Source organism: Urocampus carinirostris, chromosome 3 (genome assembly GCF_059441175.1).
Source record: "Urocampus carinirostris isolate Australia breed hairy pipefish chromosome 3, RoL_Ucar_1.0, whole genome shotgun sequence".
In the NCBI taxonomy this organism is placed as follows: Eukaryota; Metazoa; Chordata; class Actinopteri; order Syngnathiformes; family Syngnathidae; genus Urocampus; species Urocampus carinirostris.
In genome coordinates, this window is record NC_142351.1 from 17,388,220 (window position 1) to 17,412,313 (window position 24,094).

Consider the following 24,094-nt stretch of genomic DNA (forward strand, 5'->3'; position numbering starts at 1 on the left):
CGATCCCGTGATGCTCTGACGCTTAAAGACATCTGTGATACAACAGTAAGGTTGTGCTCCTCAAATAGCTAATGTTTTTTCTGGCAGAAATGAGAGACTGTTTGTTGCTAACGGCTGAATTATTATAATGGGAAAGGAATAGGAAAGAGTTGCGGCACTTTGGTTCGAGAACTGTTTTGATTGAAGCACCAGCTTGAAATAAGAAGTTAAGGACCATAATAATTTCTACTCCGTTAGACTAAGCCAGGGGTCTGAGTAGCCTACAGACAGGTTCTGAAAATATCTCACCAGTGATGGGAGCTTGCAATTTTCTATCAGATTTGATATTTAACAAACATGTCTGAGTGGTTGACTTAACTCCTAATACAGTGGGACCTCGGTTATCGCGGTTAATGGGGACCAAAACCACCCGCGATAAGTGAAAATCTGCGAAGTAGCGACGCCCCTTCAAAAATGCTTTAAAAAAATATATATATATATTTTATTTTAAGTTATTTTATTTTATTATTATTTTTTAGACCTGCGAAGCTCCGAACCCGCGAGCATGGAACCACGAAGTAGCGACGCCCCTTCAAAAATGCTAAAAAAACCAAAACATAAATACTTTTTTTTTTTTAATCCATCTCATCTCATCTCATCAGCTGCACCGCTTATCCTCAGTAGGGTCGCGGTTTTTAAAAAAAATTTATTTTATCTTATTATTTTTTAGACCTGCGAAGCTCCGAACCCGCGAACATGGAACCACGAAGTAGCGACGCCCCTTCAAAAATGTTTAAAAAAATAAATAAAAATAAAAATATTTTAATTATTTTATTTTTTCATTATTATTTTTTTAGGCCCGCGAAGCTCTGAATCCGCGAAAGTCGAAGCGCGAAGTCCCACTGTAGTTACAACCTGGTAATAGCATCTCTATTATGTTATAAAAATGGTAGCCCTTCGCAGGAACTAGTTACAATAAGTAGTTCTCGGCTTCAAAAAGGTGACCCCTGGGATAAGCTAAGGCTGATTTGTATTTTATTTGGCATAGGTCTCAAATTCTTACATTTTCTTAAAGGGACATTGCGTTATTCTGTGCCTCGTAGTGGTAAAAATAGTTAATCATTAGAAAATATTATAGCTGCTTTTGTTGAATTGATAAGTTACCGAGTTTTAAAAGAAAAATATAGTGAAATAATACAACTTCCGTAATAGTCCTTCCAGGTTTTGTTTCACTTCATGCTTTTTGATCTAGTTGTCATCAGTAGTTACATTCAGGCTGACAGTACAAGTTCATGTTCTAATCTGCCTCCATCCATGTGAAAGGATTAACATGGCAATGCCATAAATTTCTGAAAGGGTTTATATGATGTATAAACAGCTATATCTTGTAATGGTATTGACAGATGTTATGCTTATGTACTTTGTCGTGAACTTTTTGGCACATGGACTTAATGCATTGTAAAGTACTTTTTGCAGTTTTCACGATTCAGAGAAGAAATTTAAGCTATTTACACCTCCACTGTGGTCATGGTCCTTCTTGATGGTTTAGATCAGTGTCATATTGATGACACTACAAATATATTGAAATAAATAATCTGCAAAAATACATGATCATATAAACGTGCATTTTCCTAAATTGTGTATATTTTATATAAAATGAGGCTTACCCTGGAGTGAGTCAATATAATTGATGCTATGGACACCCCCAAAAACCAAAACAAAAAACTAGAAGAAAAACTATGTGGTTTGGTCACTTTTAAGATTCTGTAGTTTTGATTCTTCCTTGTTTTTGGTTGCTATTCACAATACGGCAACATCAAGTGGTCAAATATTACACAGTTTCCTTTTAAGTGTGCAAAGACTGACGACGAGCCTTTTGCATTGTGCAACGAAACAAACAATACTTATGAAATGACTCCTTTTTTATTTTTTTCCAACAATATTTTGAAAGGGAAAAATAGAGGGCAACTCTTTTTAAGAAAAAAACAAACCTTTGAAAACACGTGTCAAAATATTTTGTCAGCTTCACAAGAAACTTTGCTGCATGCAATATAAAAAGAAAACTGTCGACATCAAGTCAGACACATTTAAAATAAATAAATAACTTAAAAACTGCAGTCAACTAAAAGATCTGTACAGCTTTGGAACACTGGTGGCTCGCTCACAGCCAATGGTCAGTCCTAAAAGGAAGTGATACAGTTACAGTTTGCTCTCCTCTTCCTCCATGGGTTTGTTCAAGCCCGGAATGAACTTGAGGAGGTGCCTCCGGAAGCTTCTGTGTTTCCTCTGCAACGAGCTTAAGCCGGATGGCGGTTTGTCGGCGGGCTGAGACGAGGGGCCGCGTGTGTAGCTGCGAGTGCTCGCGCTGCGTGTTAGCTGCGTCTTAGCGGACGCTAAGAGTTCACTAGCGGGTCGGAGGCGAGGCTTCCTGGTGGCAGTCGACTGCTTGTGCCGTCTGCCGCCGCCGTTGTCCGAGTCTCCGGCGTGGTAAAGGCACGTTTGGTAAAGGGGATCGTCTTCGGTGGCTGTGCTGATGCCGCTAGCGCTGCTGCTGGTGCTGCCGCTGCAGCGGAGGGAACGGCGAGCGGCCGGGCTGGGCGCACCCAAGCTGCCGTAAACTCCGGCAGACTCCAGTGACTCGTACACGGAGGCGTCGCTCATCACGATACCTGCCATACATCAATGAACAATCATTGTTAGAGACTACCAGTGTTCATTTTACCTCTAAAAAGTGATTGGCCCGGGGACTCGCATGCTCAAAAATCTATGGTTCCCAACAGAGATCTATGGGTCCCAAAAATGTAGTGTTATCGAGGTTGAAATTGTAAATCCGTGACAAATATATAATAAAAATCTATATATTCATTCAGTTTTAATCATCAAATTATTCATTCATTTTTTGCATCAAATTATTGTTGGTAATATACCGATTAAAGGGATAACCACAAACCTGTCTTTTTTCATTTTCTCCTTTTATACTTCTTTTTCTTAACTTCTTTATACAACATCATAATTCGTAATATAATGCATCAAAGCAAGTGAGCCGTTTGAGAGAGGGCTCTCTTAAATGAGTTGAGCCGAAAAAGCCGGTTCTCTAAAAAGAGACGGACTTTTTTCTACACAACTAGAGATCGGCGTGCAGACGAAAACTTGAACCGCGAGATCAAAACAACATCTGCCGGATCTGCCTGACAAAAGGTTGGAGTGCGGTAAATCTTTGTTTAAAAAAAATGTAATCTGGTAATAATGACAATTTTGTGTCAAAAAAGTTGCGTCCCGGGGACGCACGTTGATTTGAGACGATGCGTCCCCAGCAAAAATGATGCGTCTAGGACGCAGGGACGCGGGCAAACGAGAACACTGGACTACATCTTTATGTAGTCCTTAAAGGCATTCCTAAAATCCTAAAACATGCAAAACGAAAGAAAATAGTACAAGGCTTTTGCATGAAAATGTATGTTTATTCCTTCGGGATATTCCATTTATTTTCCGAGATGATGCATTTCAAAGATAGCATGTCTTGTCTTTTTGAACTGTGACGTCATTGGAGGAAAACCAGCACTGTACCCGGTCACCATATTGTTTTACATGTCCATTAGTCCAAGAGTGTACAAGTGTTTCACGTCAAGTTTTGTTATTTTTTGAGAATACTCAGGCGTTGTGTCACAGGTGGATGCAGTAATGTTACAACAAAGGGCGAACAGCCAAAAAGGGGCTAACTGGCAAAAATAACAAGGAGAGCCGCCAATGGGAGGGGTAAACCAAGGAACACCGGGGCTTACACCAGGCTGGCGGGCTAAACACACAATGGATAGCCAACGAGCGCCAATTTGGAGCAACCAAAACAGGAAAGCCCTCGGTAGCCCGACGCTAATGGGGAGCTAGCCTGACAAGATTATACCAATCCTGACACGCAGCAAAAAAACAAAAAAACGAAAACCCACAATTGCCTACATGAAGGGAGGCAGAGGCACATAAGGAACGCACGCAGTAAAGGCGGCAGGTAAAAATAACCCATGCAGCCTTTGGAGGGGAAACTCAAACAGTCATAAGACCCTGAGCTACAGGGCAGGCAAGCAATTGCCGTCTAGCTAAAGGCAAGTTAAATTCAAGACTTTTAAAAACTTTGTAATGCCTTTTGAAATGAAATTAGGACCAAGTCACCAAAAAACGTACAATATTAAAACAAAACAAAAACGATAAATAAAAAAGATGTTTACAGTATTTCATAATTTTTCAGTCAAAACTGGCAGATAACAAATAATTCCAAAGAACTCTTCTGCAACATTGATAAAGTAATTTATTATGATGCATGAAAAATGACTTTTTTGAAAAAGAAAACTTCTATATTCATGACCAATTTTAAGTGAAGCATCATATAAACACATGCTTGAAAAAAAAAACGTTTTACTCACTGGATGTGAACGACTGATAAATATTGCAAAAGCTTTGTGTTGACATTTTTAAGACTTTCAAAAATTGTGATTCAGAGGTTTTCAAGTCAAGTCTTTTTTAATGCCAATTAAGGGCTTACGTATAGAAAGAAAAATTCAATGCTTGAAATCCTTGAATTTTGGAGCTCACCTCACATGTTGTGTTAATGGGATTTGCCATTGTGAAAGTAATGTGTTCCTTTAATGATGTTAGAAACTCTACAGCAAACAACCAAGATGGGTCAACTTTGAGACTGAACTTCTCGAATCCCCTGCGTGTGAAATATTTTGCAACATAATCTCATAATTGTGGGAGAGGGACACCGTTTTTAATTGAAAAAAGAATCTGTTTGGGGATATATTTAATTTGAAAGAGGTTCAAGTTTGGACAGGTTAGTAGGAGACGTCAAATGATGCGACCTACCGTGAACAAGCCTTTGCTCTTGCACCATCAGTGAGCGATACTCGTCCCACTTCTCATGTAGCGTTTGCTGCCAAACAAGAAAAATACAGTCACTCACAATTGAAACCACAGCACATATTTGACTGCACTGATGGGTTTCTACGACATTAAGCAAACACATCAAATAAAAAAATAAAGAATTTTTAATCCAACAAGCAAAAAAACACCCATAATACTCCAATTTTTTTACGCTCTCATAAGGTTCCTTTTAAGACGCAAGTTTGTAACTATTGGACGAGAGCAAAGGAGATTTTATGGGAACCCAGTTCCTTATTTGGACTCACTGTTAATCGTTGTTTTAAATATTGCATCGTTTTGCTATTGGCCAGATGAAGTTACTGTTCTTTGACATTTCGCACCCTTTTAAGGGATGATCTGTTTTTTGTAACTTTGAGGGTTTAAGGAAGGGATGGAACTGTCTTATCTGAGAGCACTTCACCTGGGTCTTCCTTGCAAGCTCAAAATCCATTGTTAACTTCCCTCCTTATCTTGAGGTTCTACTAAAGTTTGAACTTAACTTGCAAAAGGGTAACTGAAACATTTTCCTCGCATTACCAGCTGTATTCTGACCCGCTCTGATGGCGTACAAATGTCAAAGTCACGACCAGTCATCAACAATTTGAAAACTAACAGCCTTTTCCTTGTTATATTTCCTAATGACAGCCATGGCTGCACTGGGTTGACTTATAAACAGGCTACAGACTTTGCAATGAAACAAAATCATGCATGGACTTGCTCCCTCATATCTTTCAGATTTAATTTCGCCCTATGTTCTGGTCTGGAGCCTTCACTCTGAAAATGCTGGTCTACTAGTGATCCCAAGAGCCAAGAAGAGATCCGCAGGTTCTAGAGCGTTCTTCATTCGGGCACCAGTGCTGTGGAATGCTCTTCCCCCTGAGATTCGAGCTTCTGGACTAGTTTACAGGCTGGGGGCGTCGTTTGTGTCATGCTCTTTCCCGACATCTTCAACATCTTATTTAGTGTTTATTATTCTGTGTACTGTAATGATAATGGTAATTCACCCCGGTCAATCCTAGAAGGGGGATTACCGCATGTGAGGTCCTTTCTCAAGGTTTCTCTTTTTTCCTCACACTGAGGTTTTTGAGTTGTTTCTTGCCCGCATGCTGGTTTAAGATCAGGTAATTGTGTAATTTTGTAATTGTAATCCTGTGCAGTCCTTTGAGACATTTTTGTGATTAAGGGCTATATAAATAAATTTGACTTGACTTAATCTCAGTGTTTAAATCTAAGCTTAAAACACACTCTTATGGCATATGAATCACCTATATTTCACTTTGACAATATCAGGGGATGGTGTCATAATAGTCTGTAATAATAGTTTGCAATAGTCTTTGATCTGCCCTTTGAGACTGTTTATGATTAAGGGCTATACTGTCAAAGAAGCATCCGAAGATGCTAGAAAAGCATGGAGGACAGGGAAAATTGAAATGTCACCGATCAGTGCAAGATCTTTTATTTGTCTGGGCCACATATTTTGTCACATGATCTTTTTTTTATTTGCATCCGCTGCCTTCTTTAACCATCTTTTTGTCCTCTAACAGTTAATAAACCACATGCAATTTTTAGGAGTTCTCATCAGAGAAGATGGAAATTACTATCACATAAAACACATTTGTAACTGTCGTATGGACACAAAGCTAATGTGACATTCTAACACTGCTCTATACATAGAAAGCCTTGATGTAAATAACCTGTCATGTACAGCCAAGATTGAATATCATTTCTGAATTAGAATGCTAAATGCCTTTCCCTGCAAAATCCATCAAAAACAAACATAATTTAAGAGCGTCTAGTGCACGAAGTTTCTTTCTGTAATATGTTGCATTAGTACGTGAGACGGCTGCCCGATGGAAGGATTAGCCGCACAGCTGCAGGGATTTTTTCGAGTGGGAGATCTCACTTCCCGGCCACTTGCTGGGAAGCTGCTCCAAACATCAGATGCAACAATGTGAGTAAGTGCGCTGCAGAAAACGCTGACTCAACAGGTGCAAGTGACAGGTGTAGAAAGCGGGGAACTAAACCCGGTACATTTGTGTGTGGGTGAGAGGACTGACGACTAAAGGGTGAAACAACTCACCTTCAGATATTGTAGTCGTGCCTCCAGTTCGGCTTTCCGGATGGCGTCGCTATAGATGGTCTCCAGCCTTGATGGTAAAAAGATGAAAAGATTTAAACCGGCGAAAAAGGAAGTGTTTGGTTTTAGGGCTGCAAGATTAACCGAAATCTAATCAATATCGTGATGTGGTTCGATTGTGTCATCGTGAGACTCTGCGTTTTTTTTCAAGGATTTATAGTTTGTTATTTGATTAATGGCCAACTAGAACGGCGCTATATAATAGAGCAAATGCGCTGGTGTTTTCACTTGCTGGCTTTTTTTTGTCCTCTCGCTCGTTATTTGGGTCAATTGGTTTATTGGTTAATCAACATGTTTATGTGAAGTTGATTGGATGATAAAAATGGTTTTGTCTCGTCGCTGTGCCCCTACATTTACTAGAATAGTTGAATAATGTGACCCCCATGCTGTTTATCTTTCAATGTACAGTGAACATTTACCCATGGGCGACACCAGCCTGTTTTGCAGCACGCTCAAGCACCCCCAAATTCAACCTAAGCACCCTAAAAAGTTATAGCATTTTAAAAACTTTTTTCCTTAATGAAGAATATGATGAAAAACTGAATAAAAAAAGAAAAATGAAAATCAAGACAAAAATGTGGACAACACACCATCCGAAATACTCTACTGCCTGGAAATAGTTGTGTCCATTTAATTACTAGCACTGCTTTGGAGCTTGGGTCTGGGCCAAATCAGTTTTTCCACAAAAAAAACCCTTCTGATTAAAAACATTCCACTCTTCTCAATTTTTAAAATTTAAATTTAAAACACATTATAAAAACATTAAGAATGAATGTGAAGTTATAAATAAATCAAAGTGAAAAAATATAAAATGAATCCGTAATTTCCACGGGCTTTACTTATATTAAAGGGGCAATGCGTAACATTTGACCACTAGATGTTGCTGTATTATGTAGTGCAATCAAAAACGAGTGCGAGGAAGAATAAGAATTATGGAGACTCAAAGTAACCAAAATGCAGAATTTTACATCCCATTTTCTTGCACAGCCTTTTTGAGGTTTTTATCTAACCTTAGCAGCAAAATGGCAACAATAAGCTCATGTAAAACAAATGCAGATTTTTTTTTTTATTTAAAAAAAATGCACGTTTATATCATAGTTTGGATTCTTTTTTTTAAATCAATATTGTTTTTTTTTTTAATCAATATTTATTTTCTATCACTAAATAAAAACTGTCCTTTTAAACTTTCATATTACGATAGGCCGGTCAAAATTTCCCCTAGGTGTGAATGAGTGAGCGAATTGTCTGTCCTTGTGTGCCCTGCGACTGGCTGGCAACCAGTTCAGGGTGTCCCCTGCCCACTGCCCGGAGATGGCTGGGATGGGCTTCAGCACCCCCGCGACCCTACTGAGGATAAGCGGTGCAGATAATGGATGGCTGGATGGATTACGATGGGGGTGTCACCCTAGACTGTCCATCCACCGGGGTCTCACAAAATACATTGGAAAACACTGCTCACTTTGATTAAGTACTCAAAAAAATAATAGCACAGATAATAAACGAAAAATGCATAGAAATTCCAAAACGGTCTAAAAAAAAAAACCACCCTAGTTGGTTTTAAAAAAAAATAGATGCAACAAGGGGAAGGGAAATAAACATTAGAAGATACAAAAGTCACAAGACAGAAACACAACAAGGGCCTTGATAAGGAACAGCTACAAACTCGGGCACAGTGCAAGTGTTTTTATACGTCCCTGCTGCATTTGTGTCATAAGGGTTGCGGTCTTAACCCCTCGATAAAGTGTTGACTAGCGGTGCTGCTCTGATGTAGATCACATCACATCCTACTCAAGCTCTAAGACGAGTAACACCAATTGTTACTCTAATCTTTACAAGTGAAGTCAATAGGTGCTACTCGAGTATTGGGATCTGTCAGATGTGATGGTGATGTAAATGTTGCGGTACATAGACCATTTAAGTTGCATTGTCAGTACCACAAATATATGATGACTATATCATTAGCTATATATTTTAAGACTGATACAGCACAGGAAGCTTTTAATAGAATTTATTCTTACCTGAGAGTGTTTCCGCTCGCTTTGATGAGCTGTACTATCTCCTTGTGTCGAAATCCTTCCACTGGGGCCTCGTTCACACTCGCAATGGTCTCCCCTGGGATGGGACACATTCATCACATGCCTTTGTTTGGATTGTTTTGATTTGACACATGGATAGGACAAGTGAATTTCTGCAAGGGGGAAGTGTGACGCGTTTTTTTTTTCCGTCCCGGCCCAAAACACATTTTCCCGCTTGGGCTTCTTTTGTTACGCTTGCACAATGGAGCGGCTGAGGAATTTAGGAAATGAAACTGAAGTGATAGAAAGAAGGAAGTAGATGTTGGAGTGACTAGCATGGGAACAATTCCTTCTTTCAGGTCATCTGATATTTGTGAAAAAAATACATCAAGACTTAAAGATTGGCTATGAGAAACCCTTAAAATAGAAACCATTTCGCAAATAGTATTTCTTTATGTTCATGCTGAGCATTGCTGACAGATGACTGGAGTCAGCAAAAAAGATCATGTGACAAAATCTGTGGCCCAGACAAGCTTTCCTGTGAGTTGGAACATTTTGGAATTCAAAACCTAGGCTTTTTTTCTTTTTTTTAACTCTTTGTGTGCAATTAACGACACATAGCCATCTGAAGGGCCCTGACCATTGCGTGCCACTGTCGGTACATATTTTATGGAACAAGCATATTATATGGACGATCGTTGAATTTGTTCGTAAGTTACTTCAGTGCTATATTTTGTATGGAATGTATTTTCAAGGTTTGTATAATTCAGATTCAGATATACTTTATTGTCATTCTAGTACACGTGTATACAGAACGAAATGTCGATACATCAGTAACCTGTATTGTTTTTAAACTGAAAAATAAACATTTAATAAAATAATATGCTCTATAAAGTTACAAAGCAAGCTGAATGATAAAGCATAGCACTGAAAAGCAAAGCCACAAATTAGGCGTTGACATCCTGTGTTCTGTGAAGCCCTTTGAGACTCCTTGTGATTAAGGGCGTCACAAATAAACTTGACTGATCTGTGCAGCCCTTTGACATTCTTTGTGATTAAGGGCTATACAAATAAACATGACTTGACTTGATAAATAAAGTTACGTTTAACTTAATTTTGGAAGAGTTAGGCAAATTCCGCCTCTGTGGTAAAATGTGGACGAAAAAAAAGTGATCCAACCCTTTTCTCAACCGCATCAACCTTTCTTATTTCACTTTCATTTCAAAGGAAACGGCTCGCATCTTCTTTACATTTTACACCAACCATATCGAATTAATGCACGAGATATTATACAATACAAATGTCAAAGTTCTTAGCGTGCTAGAGATACAGTGCAGTGTGTTTACACTAACTAGGAAGTACAAGCCGGATTTTTTCTTCGGGGTGGATGCTGAGTGACATCTCACAGTGCCACGCGGTGAAAAGAAGCACTACAGTACTGTCCTCTACTCGTAGAAGGGTGCACACAATACAAAATCTAACTTACAGCAATGTCCAGATACTTTTCGATATCTCGAAAAAAAATGTTCGTATCTACAGTTTTTCATAAGTCGAATATTTGTAAGTAGGGGAGCGTCTGTACTTTGAAAATCAAGCAGGTCCGATTATGTAATGACAAACTCCTGTCCATAGTTGACAGTGACACCTCTGGTTGAGAAATGAATAAAAAATAAAGTAGTCAAAAGGAGAATTTAAGGAGGAAATTGTTTATAAGAAACTACAACCTAACAAAAAACAAGCAGATTGCACTAGAGGTATATCTACTAATGTATTCACAATAGAGATCACAAACAAAATGGACTGCAAAGTTGAGGCATTGGCAAACAAGTGACTAAACTTTTAAGTCACAGCGTCATCAACATTCTGAGCCATTGTTCTGAAAACTGCGATCAGACCCACGTGGACATTTGTGATGGTAATCCCAAAATAAATTGCGTAACAAGACAATTTGCGCAGAATATCTAGACATCTGACAAGAAATTACTCCAAATTGTGTTGGCGTGATCCGATGGGTAATGCTTGGATTTGGACAGCGTTTTCACTTTATTACACAAAAGTAATTAGCGCTGACTTGCAAAAAATACATTGCTTCTTTGACGTTTTGCTTTAATACAGTAAGCGGAACAACTTGGAAAAACGTTATATCTTTCATTTGGTCATTGCTAACAAGGTATTCTGTAAACCTGAATAGATAAAAATACAGGGAGTGCAGAATTATTAGGCAAGTTGTATTTTTGAGGATTCATTTTATTATTGAACAACAACCATGTTCTTAATGAACCCAAAAGTCTCGTTAATATCAAAGCTGAATATTTTGGAAGTTGGAGTGGGGCTTTTTTAGTTTTAGCTATTTTAGGAGGATATCTGTGTGTGCAGGTGACTATTACTGTGCATAATTATTAGGCAACTTAACAAAAAACAAATGTATACCCATTTCAATTATTTATTTTCATCAGGGAAACCAATATAACAGCTCAACATTCACAAATATACATTTCTGACATTCAAAAACAAAACAAAAACAAATCAGTGACCAATATAGCCACCTTTCTTTGCAAGGACACTCAAAAGCCTGCCATCCATGGATTCTGTCAGTGCTTTGATCTGTTCACGATCAACATTGCGTGCAGCAGCAACCACAGCCTCCCAGACACTGTTGAGAGGTGTACTGTTTTCCCTCCTTGTAAATCTCACATTTGATGAGGGACCACAGGTTCTCTATGGGGTTCAGATCAGGTGAACAAGGAGGCCATGTCATTAGTTTTTCTTCTTTTAGACCCTTTCTTGCCAGTCACGCTGTAGAGTACGTGGATGCGTGTGATGGAGCGTTGTCCTGCATGAAAATCATGTTTTTCTTGAAGGATGCGGACTTCTTCCTGTACCACTGCTTGAAGAAGGTGTCTTCCAGAAACTGGCAGTAGGACTGGGAGTTGAGCTTGAGTCCATCCTCAACCCGAAAAGGCCCCACAAGCTCATCTTTGATGATACCAGCCCATACCAGTACCCCACCTCCAACTTGCTGGCGTCTGAGGCGGACTGGAGCTCTCTGCCCTTTACCGATCCAGCCACGGGCCCATCCATCTGGCCCATCAAGACTCACTCTCATTTCATCAGTCCATAAAACCTTAGAAAAATCTGTCTTGAGATTTTTCTTGGCCCAGTCTTGACGTTTCAGCTTGTGTGTCTTGTTCAGTGGTGGTCGTTTTTCAGCCTTTCTTACCTTGGCCATGTCTCTGAGTATTGCACACCTTGTGCTTTTGGGCACTCCAGTGATGTTGCAGCTCTGAAATATGGCAAAACTGGTGGCAAGTGGCATCTTGGCAGCTGTACGCTTGACTTTTCTCAGTTCACGGGCAGTTATTTTGCGCCTTGGTTTTTCTACACGCTTCTTGCGACCCTGTTGACTATTTTGAATGTAACGCTTGATTGTTCGATGATCACGCTTCAGAAGCTTGGCAATTTTAAGAGTGCTGCATCCCTCTGCAAGATATCTCACTATTTTTGACTTTTCAGAGCCTGTCAAGTCCCTCTTCTGACCCATTTTGCCAAAGGAAAGGAAGTTGCCTAATAATTATGCACACCTGATATAGGGTGTTGGTGTCATTAGACCACACCCCTTCTCATTACAGAGATGCACATCACCTGATATGCTTAATTGGTAGTAGGCTTTCGAGCCTATACAGCTTGGAGTAAGACAACATGCATAAAGAGGATGATGTGGTCAAAATACTAATTTGCCTAATAATTCTGCACTCCCTGTATTATAAATTGTCTGGCACTGTTAGATGCTATTTTTGGAAAATGTCTAAATGGTAAATGGTCTGCATTTATATAGCGCTTTTCAAGTCAATGAAGACCTCCCAATGTGCTTCACACTTACCCATTTACACACACACACACACACACACACACACACACACACACACACACACACACACACACACACACACACACACACACACACACACACACACACACACACACACACACACACACACACACACACACACACACACACACACACACACACACACACACACACACACACACACACACACCAATAGCGGCCAACCTGCTTATTGGGGGCATTAGGGATTCAGCTTCAGCTAATGCCGCCCTAGCACATTAACAAATAGTAATATTTGGGGTTTTTAGTTTTAGATTTATAGTTGACTTTACACTTCATCAAGAAAAAGGATGAAAGGTTAAATACCTTTTTTTCATTTGAGTTTGAAATGCTTGTTTTCAATATTTCTCTTAAACCCAAATGAGTTCTAGTCCAAGGTTGTCAAGAGTAAAAAAATGGGTTCAGATTAGGATGTGCAACTGAAATGAATCAATTATGACCACGGGAATGTTTTGAATGCAGTAGACTGTGTTCCAAGCCCACAAGGTTTTGCCCCTGAGTGATAAAGTTTTGGCGTTCATGGACTGTTTTTTTTTTTTTTTGCAAGTGTGTGGTTAGCTCGTCTGCATTCCCTGAAAATGTTCTGGGTTCAAATCACAGCTCTTGCTTCTTTTTGTTAAGTCTGCTTGTTGCCTTTATGGTTAAAAACTTGGTTTACAGTAAATGTGGTCATTTGCATAATTTAGCCCTGATCAATCACCTGGCTTGGTTGAGATGACCTATGAGGAGGTGGACGGAACTAAAACTCACCAACTTTAAGTCCTGCGAGCTGTGCTGGGCTGTCATCGTGCACTTTGCACACAAATGTGCACATTTCCACCGTGTTCTGGTCTTGGTGATGCAAGCCGTACGTCTGAAAGACACAGAGGGCCTTCCGTCAGACTGAAAAGTAGAACCCCAAAGTTCCCCTCAGCTAGCATGAGCTTCCACCACATGATTGATGTCACTGTGCTGGCAATGTCAGCGCCGTGCGACAGTGTGCAGATAGTGCGACCGCAGGATGACGAGCAGCGGAAGCGGCTGTGGGCCGCACTCAGTGTGGCCCAAGATAAAGATGTCATAAGATATTGCAGCATATTGCTTTCATTCGGTTGATCCCAAAGGTGAAGATTCAATCAGTATTTTACCTTAAATGTGAACAAAAAAATGCAAAGATATTTTCTTTTCTGATTTAAAAAGTACTTATTTTTAACATGAAAGAAATCATAAAACCCTGATGAGACCAGAGAAGCCATGACAGAATCTTTTACAGATGTGACTGCGGTTTGCGTGGAAGCAAGGCTTGGCAATGATGATATCGCGTCCGTCCAATTGTTTATTTTAAACGAGAGTGGATATTTTTTGGACGACCAGCATTTCTTGGTCAGAAGATCAGCCCAGCAGGTATTGTCTGTGTCACAAATATACTCACTATGTATTGCAACCTAAAACACACAATTTAGATGTAAAATTATTTTTGAAATAAAAATGTAAATTTTGATTGTGGTAGAAATTATGGCGGAAATCAAAAAACCCTGATGAGACCTGAGCAGCCATGATGGTATATTCATGGCTGGTTGGGTTTCATCAGGATTTATGATTTCTTCCATTGAGAAAGATCGAAATATTAAATTACACTTTTTGAATAATGAAGGATTCCCAAGGTTTAAAAGTAGGTGTGGCACAATTTTCCTTCACATGTTTATATGCTCCATCAGTCATATGGTATAGCATGATTTTGCCTGGATTACACCTCAAGTTGGTTGCATGAAAGCAAGTTAAATTTAGTTATGGTCAGTTATTAAGATTTACTCTCTACAGTTAGCCTAGTTGTTAGTTGGGTCTAGAGCTGGCTAAGATTATACCCAGAGATAAATTTCCACACAGAAGTGTCAGATGTAATGGGTTTCATACCAATTCCATAGACCTTATTTAAAATTTAAATAAATTTTACATATATGCTGTATTGTCATTTTCATTTAACTATCTTGGCTGGATAATTTCAACATTTTACAGTCAAGTCAACTTACATAGTCATTCATGCAGTAAATTTCTTGTTTTCAGGTAATGTGTATTTTTTGCAGTACCAATTGAGACTGCTTGTCATATTGCCATCAGAGCTTTGATAAATATGTATATTAATTCTGTTTTGGACATTCTAAATAGTGACTCAAAACTTGCAAAGATTGTAAAAACTGACTTATTAAGCCAAAATGTGCAGGCCAGACTACAACAAGCTGTGCTTATTTAGTTAGCCTGGAATTCTTTATTCCACTTCTGTGCAATACGTTGCTGGTGTTCTCATGTGTTTATATAAAATCCTCAAAACAAACACCATATTTTGTTGTCATGACAACAACTGCTGTCACTTCCTCATGTGCTCCACTATATCTCTGATGGCTTCACGAAAAACTTCCCCTTTGTCGTGACACCAAAACCACAAACAAGCAAGCCACAGCGCCTGACACTCAGGCGCACCATGACGCACATAAACAACCATCGTGACAGCAACAGGAAACAACATGTCAAGATACCAATATGGCCACCAAAATGAACTTCGAAAGTTGACCTTCTGACCGCAGAAGGCCGGAGACAGCAGGGTGGGATAGGTAGGAAGGGCGGGGAGCATCCAAACCATAAAAATAACGATACGATTCATGTTTCCGTCCATATACTCACACACAGTGAGGACTACAATTGACACAGGGAAAACAAAAACTAAAAGCCTCCATTTCTCTCACCTGAATCTCAAAACCAAATGTTTGCTCATCTTCCTTATCCAGCACCACCACCTTCCTGCAAGGCAGACACAATAGGGAATTGGCCTAAATTAAACTGATGGAGGAACAACAACAGAAATGCAGAGTTCCATCTATGTTTGTGTGCGTATATACAGATCATATTTTTCTAAATAAATCTTGATTAAGATTTCATTTTACTGAAAAATCCAGAGTTGAAAAGAAAATTAAAGGGAGCATTGTGAGGAATAAAACATAAAGGGGTTATATGACACACATTTAATCCTAAAAATGATAATAAATCCAATAGCATTATAAAAAAGCAAGTCAAGAATGGTAATATTTTGACTAAATTGTTGTCTCCAGAGGCCATTAACAAATATGTGTTACAGGCTGTAAGGCTACTGAACTCTGTTCCTCCCCCTCTTTGCTGCAAACCCCCACCCACCCACACATACACATTGGAACATCAATCACACCCACCAATTGACAATAAATGACCTGGACGCTCTACTGCAATATATAATTACCACTTTTTATCCATTAAACTTCACAATTGCACTTCAACATTGACTGATTTAATTAATCTGATATTTTGTTTATAATGGTACCATGTCTTCACTTTTAATTGGGTTATATTATATCATATATATGTATATATACATACACACTTTTATATATGGTTATTTATGGGTATTTTTTAATCTATAGTTATTCTGTATATTTATTTTGTGGATCTTTGCATTTTCTTTTAACTGTGAATGAATGACTGGATGCTCCAAACGAAGTTTTGTTGTTTTTTGACAATAAATGTTCTGAATCTCATTACAATATGCAATGATTATTTTTTTTACTAATTGTAGAGATAGAAGACTGCTTTCTCAAAAGTGATAAAAAAATACAATGATTCTGATGGTGCATTGGTTGATACATAAAATTCCATACAGTGGAACCTCGGTTTTCGAACGCCTCTCAGTTCGGACAAATCGGTGTTCGACCAAAAATTTCGAGAAATTCTTGCTTCGCTGTTCGGTCAAAAAATCGGGGTTCGAACGCCGGTACACTAGGGTCCGATGCTGAGCGGCGTACGGGTGTTTTAGCCCCTAATTATGCCTCCGAAGGTCGGTGCAAGCAGGACAGGTGAAAAAAAAACAAGTTGTTCGTCCAACTATTGCCTTTAAGAAAGACATAATAGCTAAATATGAAAGAGGTGTACGAATTTCCGATCTTGCTAGTGAATACAGCATGGCTAAATCTACTATCAGTACGATAGTAAAGAATAAGGAGGCTGTGAAATCGAGTGATGCGGCTAAGGAAGTTAGCGCTATAAGCAAGCAACTGCCGCAAGTTTTGGAAGAGGTTGAAAAACTTTTGAGGATTTTTCTCTCCCCACCGTCCACCACAAAGGTAAGAAATCCTATTCATAATCCTTTTTTTATTTTTACACGTTCATGTTAGCGTAATCTTTCGTACGGAAGATTACGATAACGCAAACGTACGATTAGCCTGGGTTAGCTTTGTTTACGTAAAACATTCAGGGTGTTGGAACGGAGCTACCTTTCCAATGAAGCGCTAGCCACTTGTTGTGGAGACCCGGGTGCTAAATGACGTGTAAACGACCTGATTTTTTTATCTTTACACGTTCATGTTAGCGTAATCTTTCGTACAGAAGATTACGCTAACGCGAACGTACGATTAGCCTGGTTTAGCTTCATGTTTACGTTCACGGTAAACATTCAGGGTGTTGGAACGGATTAAAACGATTTTACATTACTTTTAATGGGAAAAACGATTTTCGGTGATCGACCAAATCGGTTTTCGAACAGGGTTCTGGAACGGATTATGGCCGAAAACCGAGCTTCCACTGTACTTTTAAAGAGAGAAAAACTTAACACAGCCTTTCTGCATATATCAATACCAAGTATCAATTTATGGATTTAGTACTTGCACAACAATCTCTTGCAATTGATGCAAGCCCCTCACACTGCTCAGTTTCCGCAGTTTGTAATGTATGTGATTTGCTCAACAACAATTTTTTTTCCCCCTTCAAGGACATGTTTTAATATCAGTTTTTACCGTTGTGGTTCTGGAGGTGCTAGAATTTGGGGCTTCCATTTCTGCGAGCCGCTAGCCTGCAACAGAGAAAACAAGTACGTCAGACACCCGAGTCATGAGTGTTTCCTGGGCCTTCCCTGGCCACACCCACTGTACACACATAAACACACATGCGAGCTGTGCAAACTGGTTTGTTGAGCCACTGCACACGTGCGTTACACGGTTATATTTTTAGGCTGCCGAGTCACCGAAACTCCACACTGAAACTACAAATGTGTGTCAAACTGATGCTTGTTTACTTCAAGTTGAAGCCGGCATCATCCTTGGACGCGCCTTTGAGACCATCAGGGATGCAGGGAAGAAAGATGGATAGTCTTTCACATTATGTACACTAAGCCCAAGTCAGGGTGGGGTCAGGACCAGAGCCAAGCAAAAATAAATAAGGACTGTATCTGTTCACAAGGCCTCACTTCTCTACTGTGCTCCAAGTTGGTCTTTTTCTGATGAAAGGCTGCTTTGTGCCAGCCCGTAAACTGTTGCTTGCTTTACGTTTCTACACTTACAGAATTGTCACGCAGACTTCTCAGTGAGAGCATTTATTATTCCCCAAAACAGTCACACAGAGCAACTTGTGTACTTGTGTGTGTAAGGGGTGTTACAGCAGGATGGACTGCTAAAATCCTCACAATGCGGCCTTGTTGCCCTCCAGTCTGAACAGACGCTCAAGTCTACATTCTCAGGTAGCAAATCTACAACTTGCACACTAATGACTTTCTGGCTACAGTGAGGGATGGCGGCCAGGAAAATGTGTGAAGTTAGCCTGTGTTATGCAACGCTTAATAAAGGTTATGTCACTCTGGCAATTCGGAGACATGTTCTTTACAACCTCTTCTTTACAACATGTCAAAGGCATTGTTGCGGTCTAATAGAAGTTGTAGCAAGGACGATCACAGCTTTTTTAAATTCCAGATTCCTTCACATACCGTTAAAGCAAGTCAAGTAATGTTTATTTATATTCCAATAGCCCGCGGGTCAATGAGTATGACCAAGATTTTCTGGCTTCCAAAAGAACTATAATATTGTTGACAAGGGATGTCAAATATAGAGGAGCGTAGATTAAAAGTTATGTGAAAAATAGAAAATGTGGGGTAAATATTTTAATGTTCATCAGTTCAGCATTTGAGGGTGTTAAATGATGTATATCATTGGGAAATGATGTATAATATGAATACTTTAAACTCCCTTATGATGGTGGAAAAACAATAGATCAAGAATATGAATTGTCTTCATTATTTATTGATGTTTACTATGTTTGTGTACTGTGACCCAATGCTAAATCTATTCCACCTTGGTCATCCTGGAAGGGGGATTACCACTTGTGAGGCCCCATCTCAAGGTTTCTTTTTTCCTCACGCTGAAGTTTTGAGATTTTCCTTGCCCCCATGTAGGTTTAAGATCAGGCGATGGCGTAATTGTAATCCTGTGCAGTCCTTTGAGACATTTTTGTGATTAAGGGCTAAGCAAATATATGTGACTTTACTTGATTATCAATGATAGCGATGCAGTGAAACAACGGGTTTAGTTAATTAGATTAAAACACACTATTAGAGCATTTGCTGTTTGGCAATGCCAATACCCTTCATGTGGGAATTTCACAAACAATTTGGAAAAAATATGCAAGGAAAGGTTTAGTGCACCCAAAGCAAACACATTCAAAGTCAAACTATTGTTTAGTTGGCCTTGCATTGAATGCCACACATTCGAGCAGTCACTAATCTGCTGTACGTCATGTTAAATAAGTCATGTTATTCATATGAATGGCTTCAAGTGGTGAATCACCAGAGCAAAGACGACTGTTCATCTGACATAGAGAATATATTCCTTGTGGGCTGTGTCTATTCTGGGTTGATGCAATGCTTTTAATAATTATAGCTGGCCCACATTTTAGAGACACTAGTCCGATTGTCCATTATATACACTAACAAAATCTTTAAAAGGAATGAGTAGAACGACTTTTTCTAATGTTTCCTTTTTTATTTTCATTCTTTAGCCAAACAAAATACCTTAAATAGAAAGGCTGTTATCAGCATCACCAGCTTAACTCTAAACCATAAACCTCAGAGAAGCGTTATCAGGCTGCCAGCACACTTAGCCCCAAACATGGCAGCATTATAAGCCAAAAATGTTGCAAATAGGGCACATTATTATCACCATATCAGATTCATGCCATGACTACTTCATTATGGAAATCAAAACTGCTCCAATTAATTTATTATGGCTTTTTATTTGTGCAAAGCACACAAAAAACATCAACCTCCGGTTAACAAAAGAAAACAACGAAATATTTACACAAAAATAGGTGTACAATACAACGGTATAACAAACATGTGCCCAAAGCGAGAAGCCTGAAGCAGAAGCTTTTAACAGCCTACCCCTATTCCATTTTCTACTTGCAGGAAAGGCCTATTTAGAATCGAAACCATAAAACGGAACCCCTACCCCACTAAAAAGATGACATTCCAGACGTTCACATAAACCATTCGTGCTAGTTGGAAACGAACTAACTAACTTGAACTTGAACCTGCGCAATTAGCTTGTTTTAAGCCGAACACATTCGACATCTCGTCATCATCATTTGCAACGGTCAATTGTAACATTTCAGATAAGTTCATGCAATTATCCCTTGTCTCTTGAAACTAGTTTGCGTGGACCTAATTTTCATTGCAACTCAATAAATTAACTTTATTTGAATTGTCTCTTCAAAGTGTTACACATGGTGCTAATCAAATAAAATTTATGTACCACTAACCGGTTGAGTGACTCACAATATTCTTGCGGCCTGGCCCAGTAATCAAAATAACGATCACCATAATAGGCCTAAATCCACAGTGTAATCACTAGATCACCAAGTATCTAGTTGACATAGGAAAATGCATTTTGTCTTATCATATAAAACTATTTTTAATGACAGTACCAAAGATGTTTTGGCTAAACTCTTTCCCATAGCTTCATTGCCACGTTGGAGTAAAGAAAAAAAAATAGTATGATGATGAGATAAAATGTAATACCTTTTCCTATGTCATCTACATTCCAAACCACTAGGCACTCTCACTGTTACAATACAGATAAGGTTCCTGTTGCATTCAACACTGAGCAAATTCGACTGTTCTATCACCTCTCAAATACTACCGTAAAACCACTAGTGTAACGCACAGCCATAAGTTAAGATTTAGGGGGGTAAAGAACGTGCATGTATTTACGAATTAATAGGGTACAATAATTCTTTGCTTTACTAAATCGCGGTTTCGCTACTCCGCAGATTGTCATCAGCCGTAGTGTATGCATTTTGATTGGCCAAACAGTCGCACTGCCCGTTTTATGTCTTATTTATGTTTTGCCGTAAATGGTCTGAGTTGGACATGCATAAAACAGCTAGACAAACATACATAATGTATGCACATTTTTTTTCATTTAAATTTCTCTTAAAACGATTATGTCAACAAAACGCTCTGGACTAAAAAAACAAAAAAAAAACCCACCTGCGGCTGGGCCAAAAAGGCAGATGAAGAGCTTTCTATCGTTAACAGACTTGGACCTGCTCTGGAGCCATGTGTGGGTCTTTGGCTGTGCCTAATGGCTACCTTCCGCTTTTTCAAAAATGTTTGATAATGGAAAAATATATGTATTTTGTAGTACAAAACAGGGCACACTCTAAACATTTTCCAATGTTTATAGTTTTATTTCCATGCAGTATTTTTGTTGTTGTCGTCCAATAAGGCTTTTTTGAGTTTGGAACCAGATGGCAAATGCAGGTTTCCATAACACACACGTGACGGCTACAAAGTATCATGTAAAAGTGGATAATGTCCTAAATACAGTTGTTCAATAAAAGGGAAAGATTATGTTTTTAAATTCAAATTTGACAGTACAGCAGTTATTTGTAAAAGAAAACGTGTATGAAGTACAGTACTTTAACTTGTTTAACAATAATTGAGCTTGCTAATTGGAGTTGTTCTTGTTCTGTGTAAAAAAAGTTTTGTACTTTGCGGGTTTTGACCAAAGCAAGATGTACGAACAACGAGGGATTGCTGTAAAACAATAAATAAGGAAACGTTTTTATTTCTTTGTGGTGCACGGCCCGGTGGTTGCTGACACCTGGATTACTTTCAAATTACTCCAATACCAAGTATGCTAATAAAAGACAAAATAAACTTAATATGAATAAAATTACTAAATTTTGTGCAGGCTTGGGAAGTGGCGGAACACATGGAACGGCAAACATGATGTTGGCAAGCTGTTTGGATTTATTTTCATTTTGTTTCTGTCACATTTTATGTCAGTTTTGCCGGAGATCAAAGATCAAAGCCAGGAGAGAAAGCTTACCACGTGTTGTGAGTCATAATTTTATTCATATAAAGTTTCTTTTGTCTTTTATCGGCATATTTGGTATTGGAGTAATCCAAAAGTAATTGAAAGTAAACCAGTTAAAGTAACCCTACCCTACCCCTGCTGGATTGTAATGAAATAAATTCACAACTAACGCTTTACAACAAAACATAATCCTTCCAACCCGCGTCATAATTACAAATACGTTATTTATGACGTTTAAAGAACGTTTGCAGCAGTGTTCGAGCAAAAGACAAAAAAACAAAGGCAAACACCAATTTAAATGGGCTTTCTTTCCAAGGTTCAAATAAAAACAATCTAAGCATCCAACAGGTGCCAATTTTACCTTTTTAAAGTTTCTAGGCAGAGTGCCACCGGAGTAAGCAAGCGTCTTGTAGTTGTAAACCTCCAAGCAGTCGTTGCCGAGCGGCGCCGTCCACCGGCAGCTGTCCGACTGGGACGAGGGGAAGTAGACGTCCTTGTCCTGGGAGGACGCCGTCACGCTGTCCGGTCCGTTGGAGTCGACCTTCTTCAGGCGCCTGAACGTCATGGCGCTGCTCCCAGAAAGTTTCTTTTAAAGCCTTCCGAATGTGCGGACGAGATAGCAGGATGTCAACAGTGGCGTCTTGGACAGCGTGCTGCTTTCCCCCCGCCGAAAAACCATGTGCGTGTGCGTGTGCGTGTTTGGTCTATGGTCTCCAGCAAGGGGGGCGGGGCTTGTGTCGAAAGGACGCAAACGTGCTGTTGACGAGCATCGGATTTGTGGCGTTTGGGACACCTCGGACTTTCCGGAGACGTTTATTTTACGAGGTAATGTTTTTTTTGTGTTTTTGTTTTTTTGGTTTGAACAATTTTATTGACACTATTAACAGCAAATAAACAATGTGAGGTTCGAACAAATTTTATTGACACTTTTTACAGCAATTAGCATATTCACAATTTCGTTATATCTAACAATATGACGTTTGAACATTTTTTGTCGACATTTTTAACAGCAATTAAACACATTCACGATTTCGTTACAGTGGGACCTCGCTACTTCGCGGTTCCACGTTCGCGGGTTCAGAGCTTAAATAAATAAAAAAATAAATAAATATATATTTTTAAAGCATTTTTGAAGGGGCGTTGCTACTTCGTGGCTTTTCACTTTTTGCAGGTAGTTTTGGTCCCCATTAAACGGGTCTAAAAAAAAAAAAAAAAACAAACAAAACAAAAAAAAAACTATATATATATATATATATATATATATATATATATATATATATATATATATATATATATATATATATTTTTTTTTTTTTTTTTTTTTTTTAAGCATTTTTGAAGGGGCGTCGCTACTTCACGGATTTTCACTTTTCGCGGGTGGTTTTGGTCCCCATTAACCGCGATAACCGAGGGATTACTGTGTATCATATCCCTACAATATGAGTTTTTATTGACACTTTTAACAGCAATCAAATACATTCACAATTTCATTATATCATATTCTAACAATATGAGGTTTGAACAATTTGTATCGACACTTTTAACAGCAGTTAACCAATGTGTAAAGGGCAATACTATTGTGCAGGGGCATAGCTCTGTCTTATCAAGTGGGATTTAGTAAAAGCCTATGTCGTTTTTAGAATCCCCAAAAGCAAGAATAACAAAGGGTTAGAGACACGCACACACCACCTCCCTTTGAGTATGCCCTGCTTTGATGTTCCCCTTCACGCCTCACTACATTCTTTTTTTCCACATAACGTAGTGCGGAGGTCTCCAACCCTTTTCAAGCGTCTGATGTCTTTTTGTTACTGATGAGCGCAAAGTGCACCCGGTATGATATAAATTTCTAAAATACAGTAGTACATACCTGTCAACCTCCACGGCTCCATGCCCTTACAAACTGTTGTATTTTCCCTTACAAAATACAAAATAATCTTACGCCATTTTTTTTTTCAAACGTGTTTATTTATGTAGTTTAACATGTTATATTGTACATGTG

The 24,094-nt window shown here is 38.9% G+C and overlaps 1 protein-coding gene across 1 annotated transcript; it reads right to left on the minus strand.

The window, feature by feature from the left end:
* Positions 1-1,883: 1,883 nt before the first annotated feature.
* Positions 1,884-22,828, minus strand: tamalin (trafficking regulator and scaffold protein tamalin). Its single transcript, XM_088330889.1, has 8 exons — positions 22,457-22,828; positions 17,746-17,801; positions 15,673-15,727; positions 13,703-13,805; positions 9,049-9,142; positions 6,974-7,040; positions 4,837-4,903; positions 1,884-2,648 (listed from the first exon to the last, which is right to left on the minus strand). Exons 1-8 carry the CDS (start codon positions 22,658-22,660, stop codon positions 2,179-2,181), a joined length of 1,116 nt encoding a protein of 371 aa, XP_088187015.1. The 5' UTR covers positions 22,661-22,828; the 3' UTR covers positions 1,884-2,178.
* Positions 22,829-24,094: the final 1,266 nt, after the last annotated feature.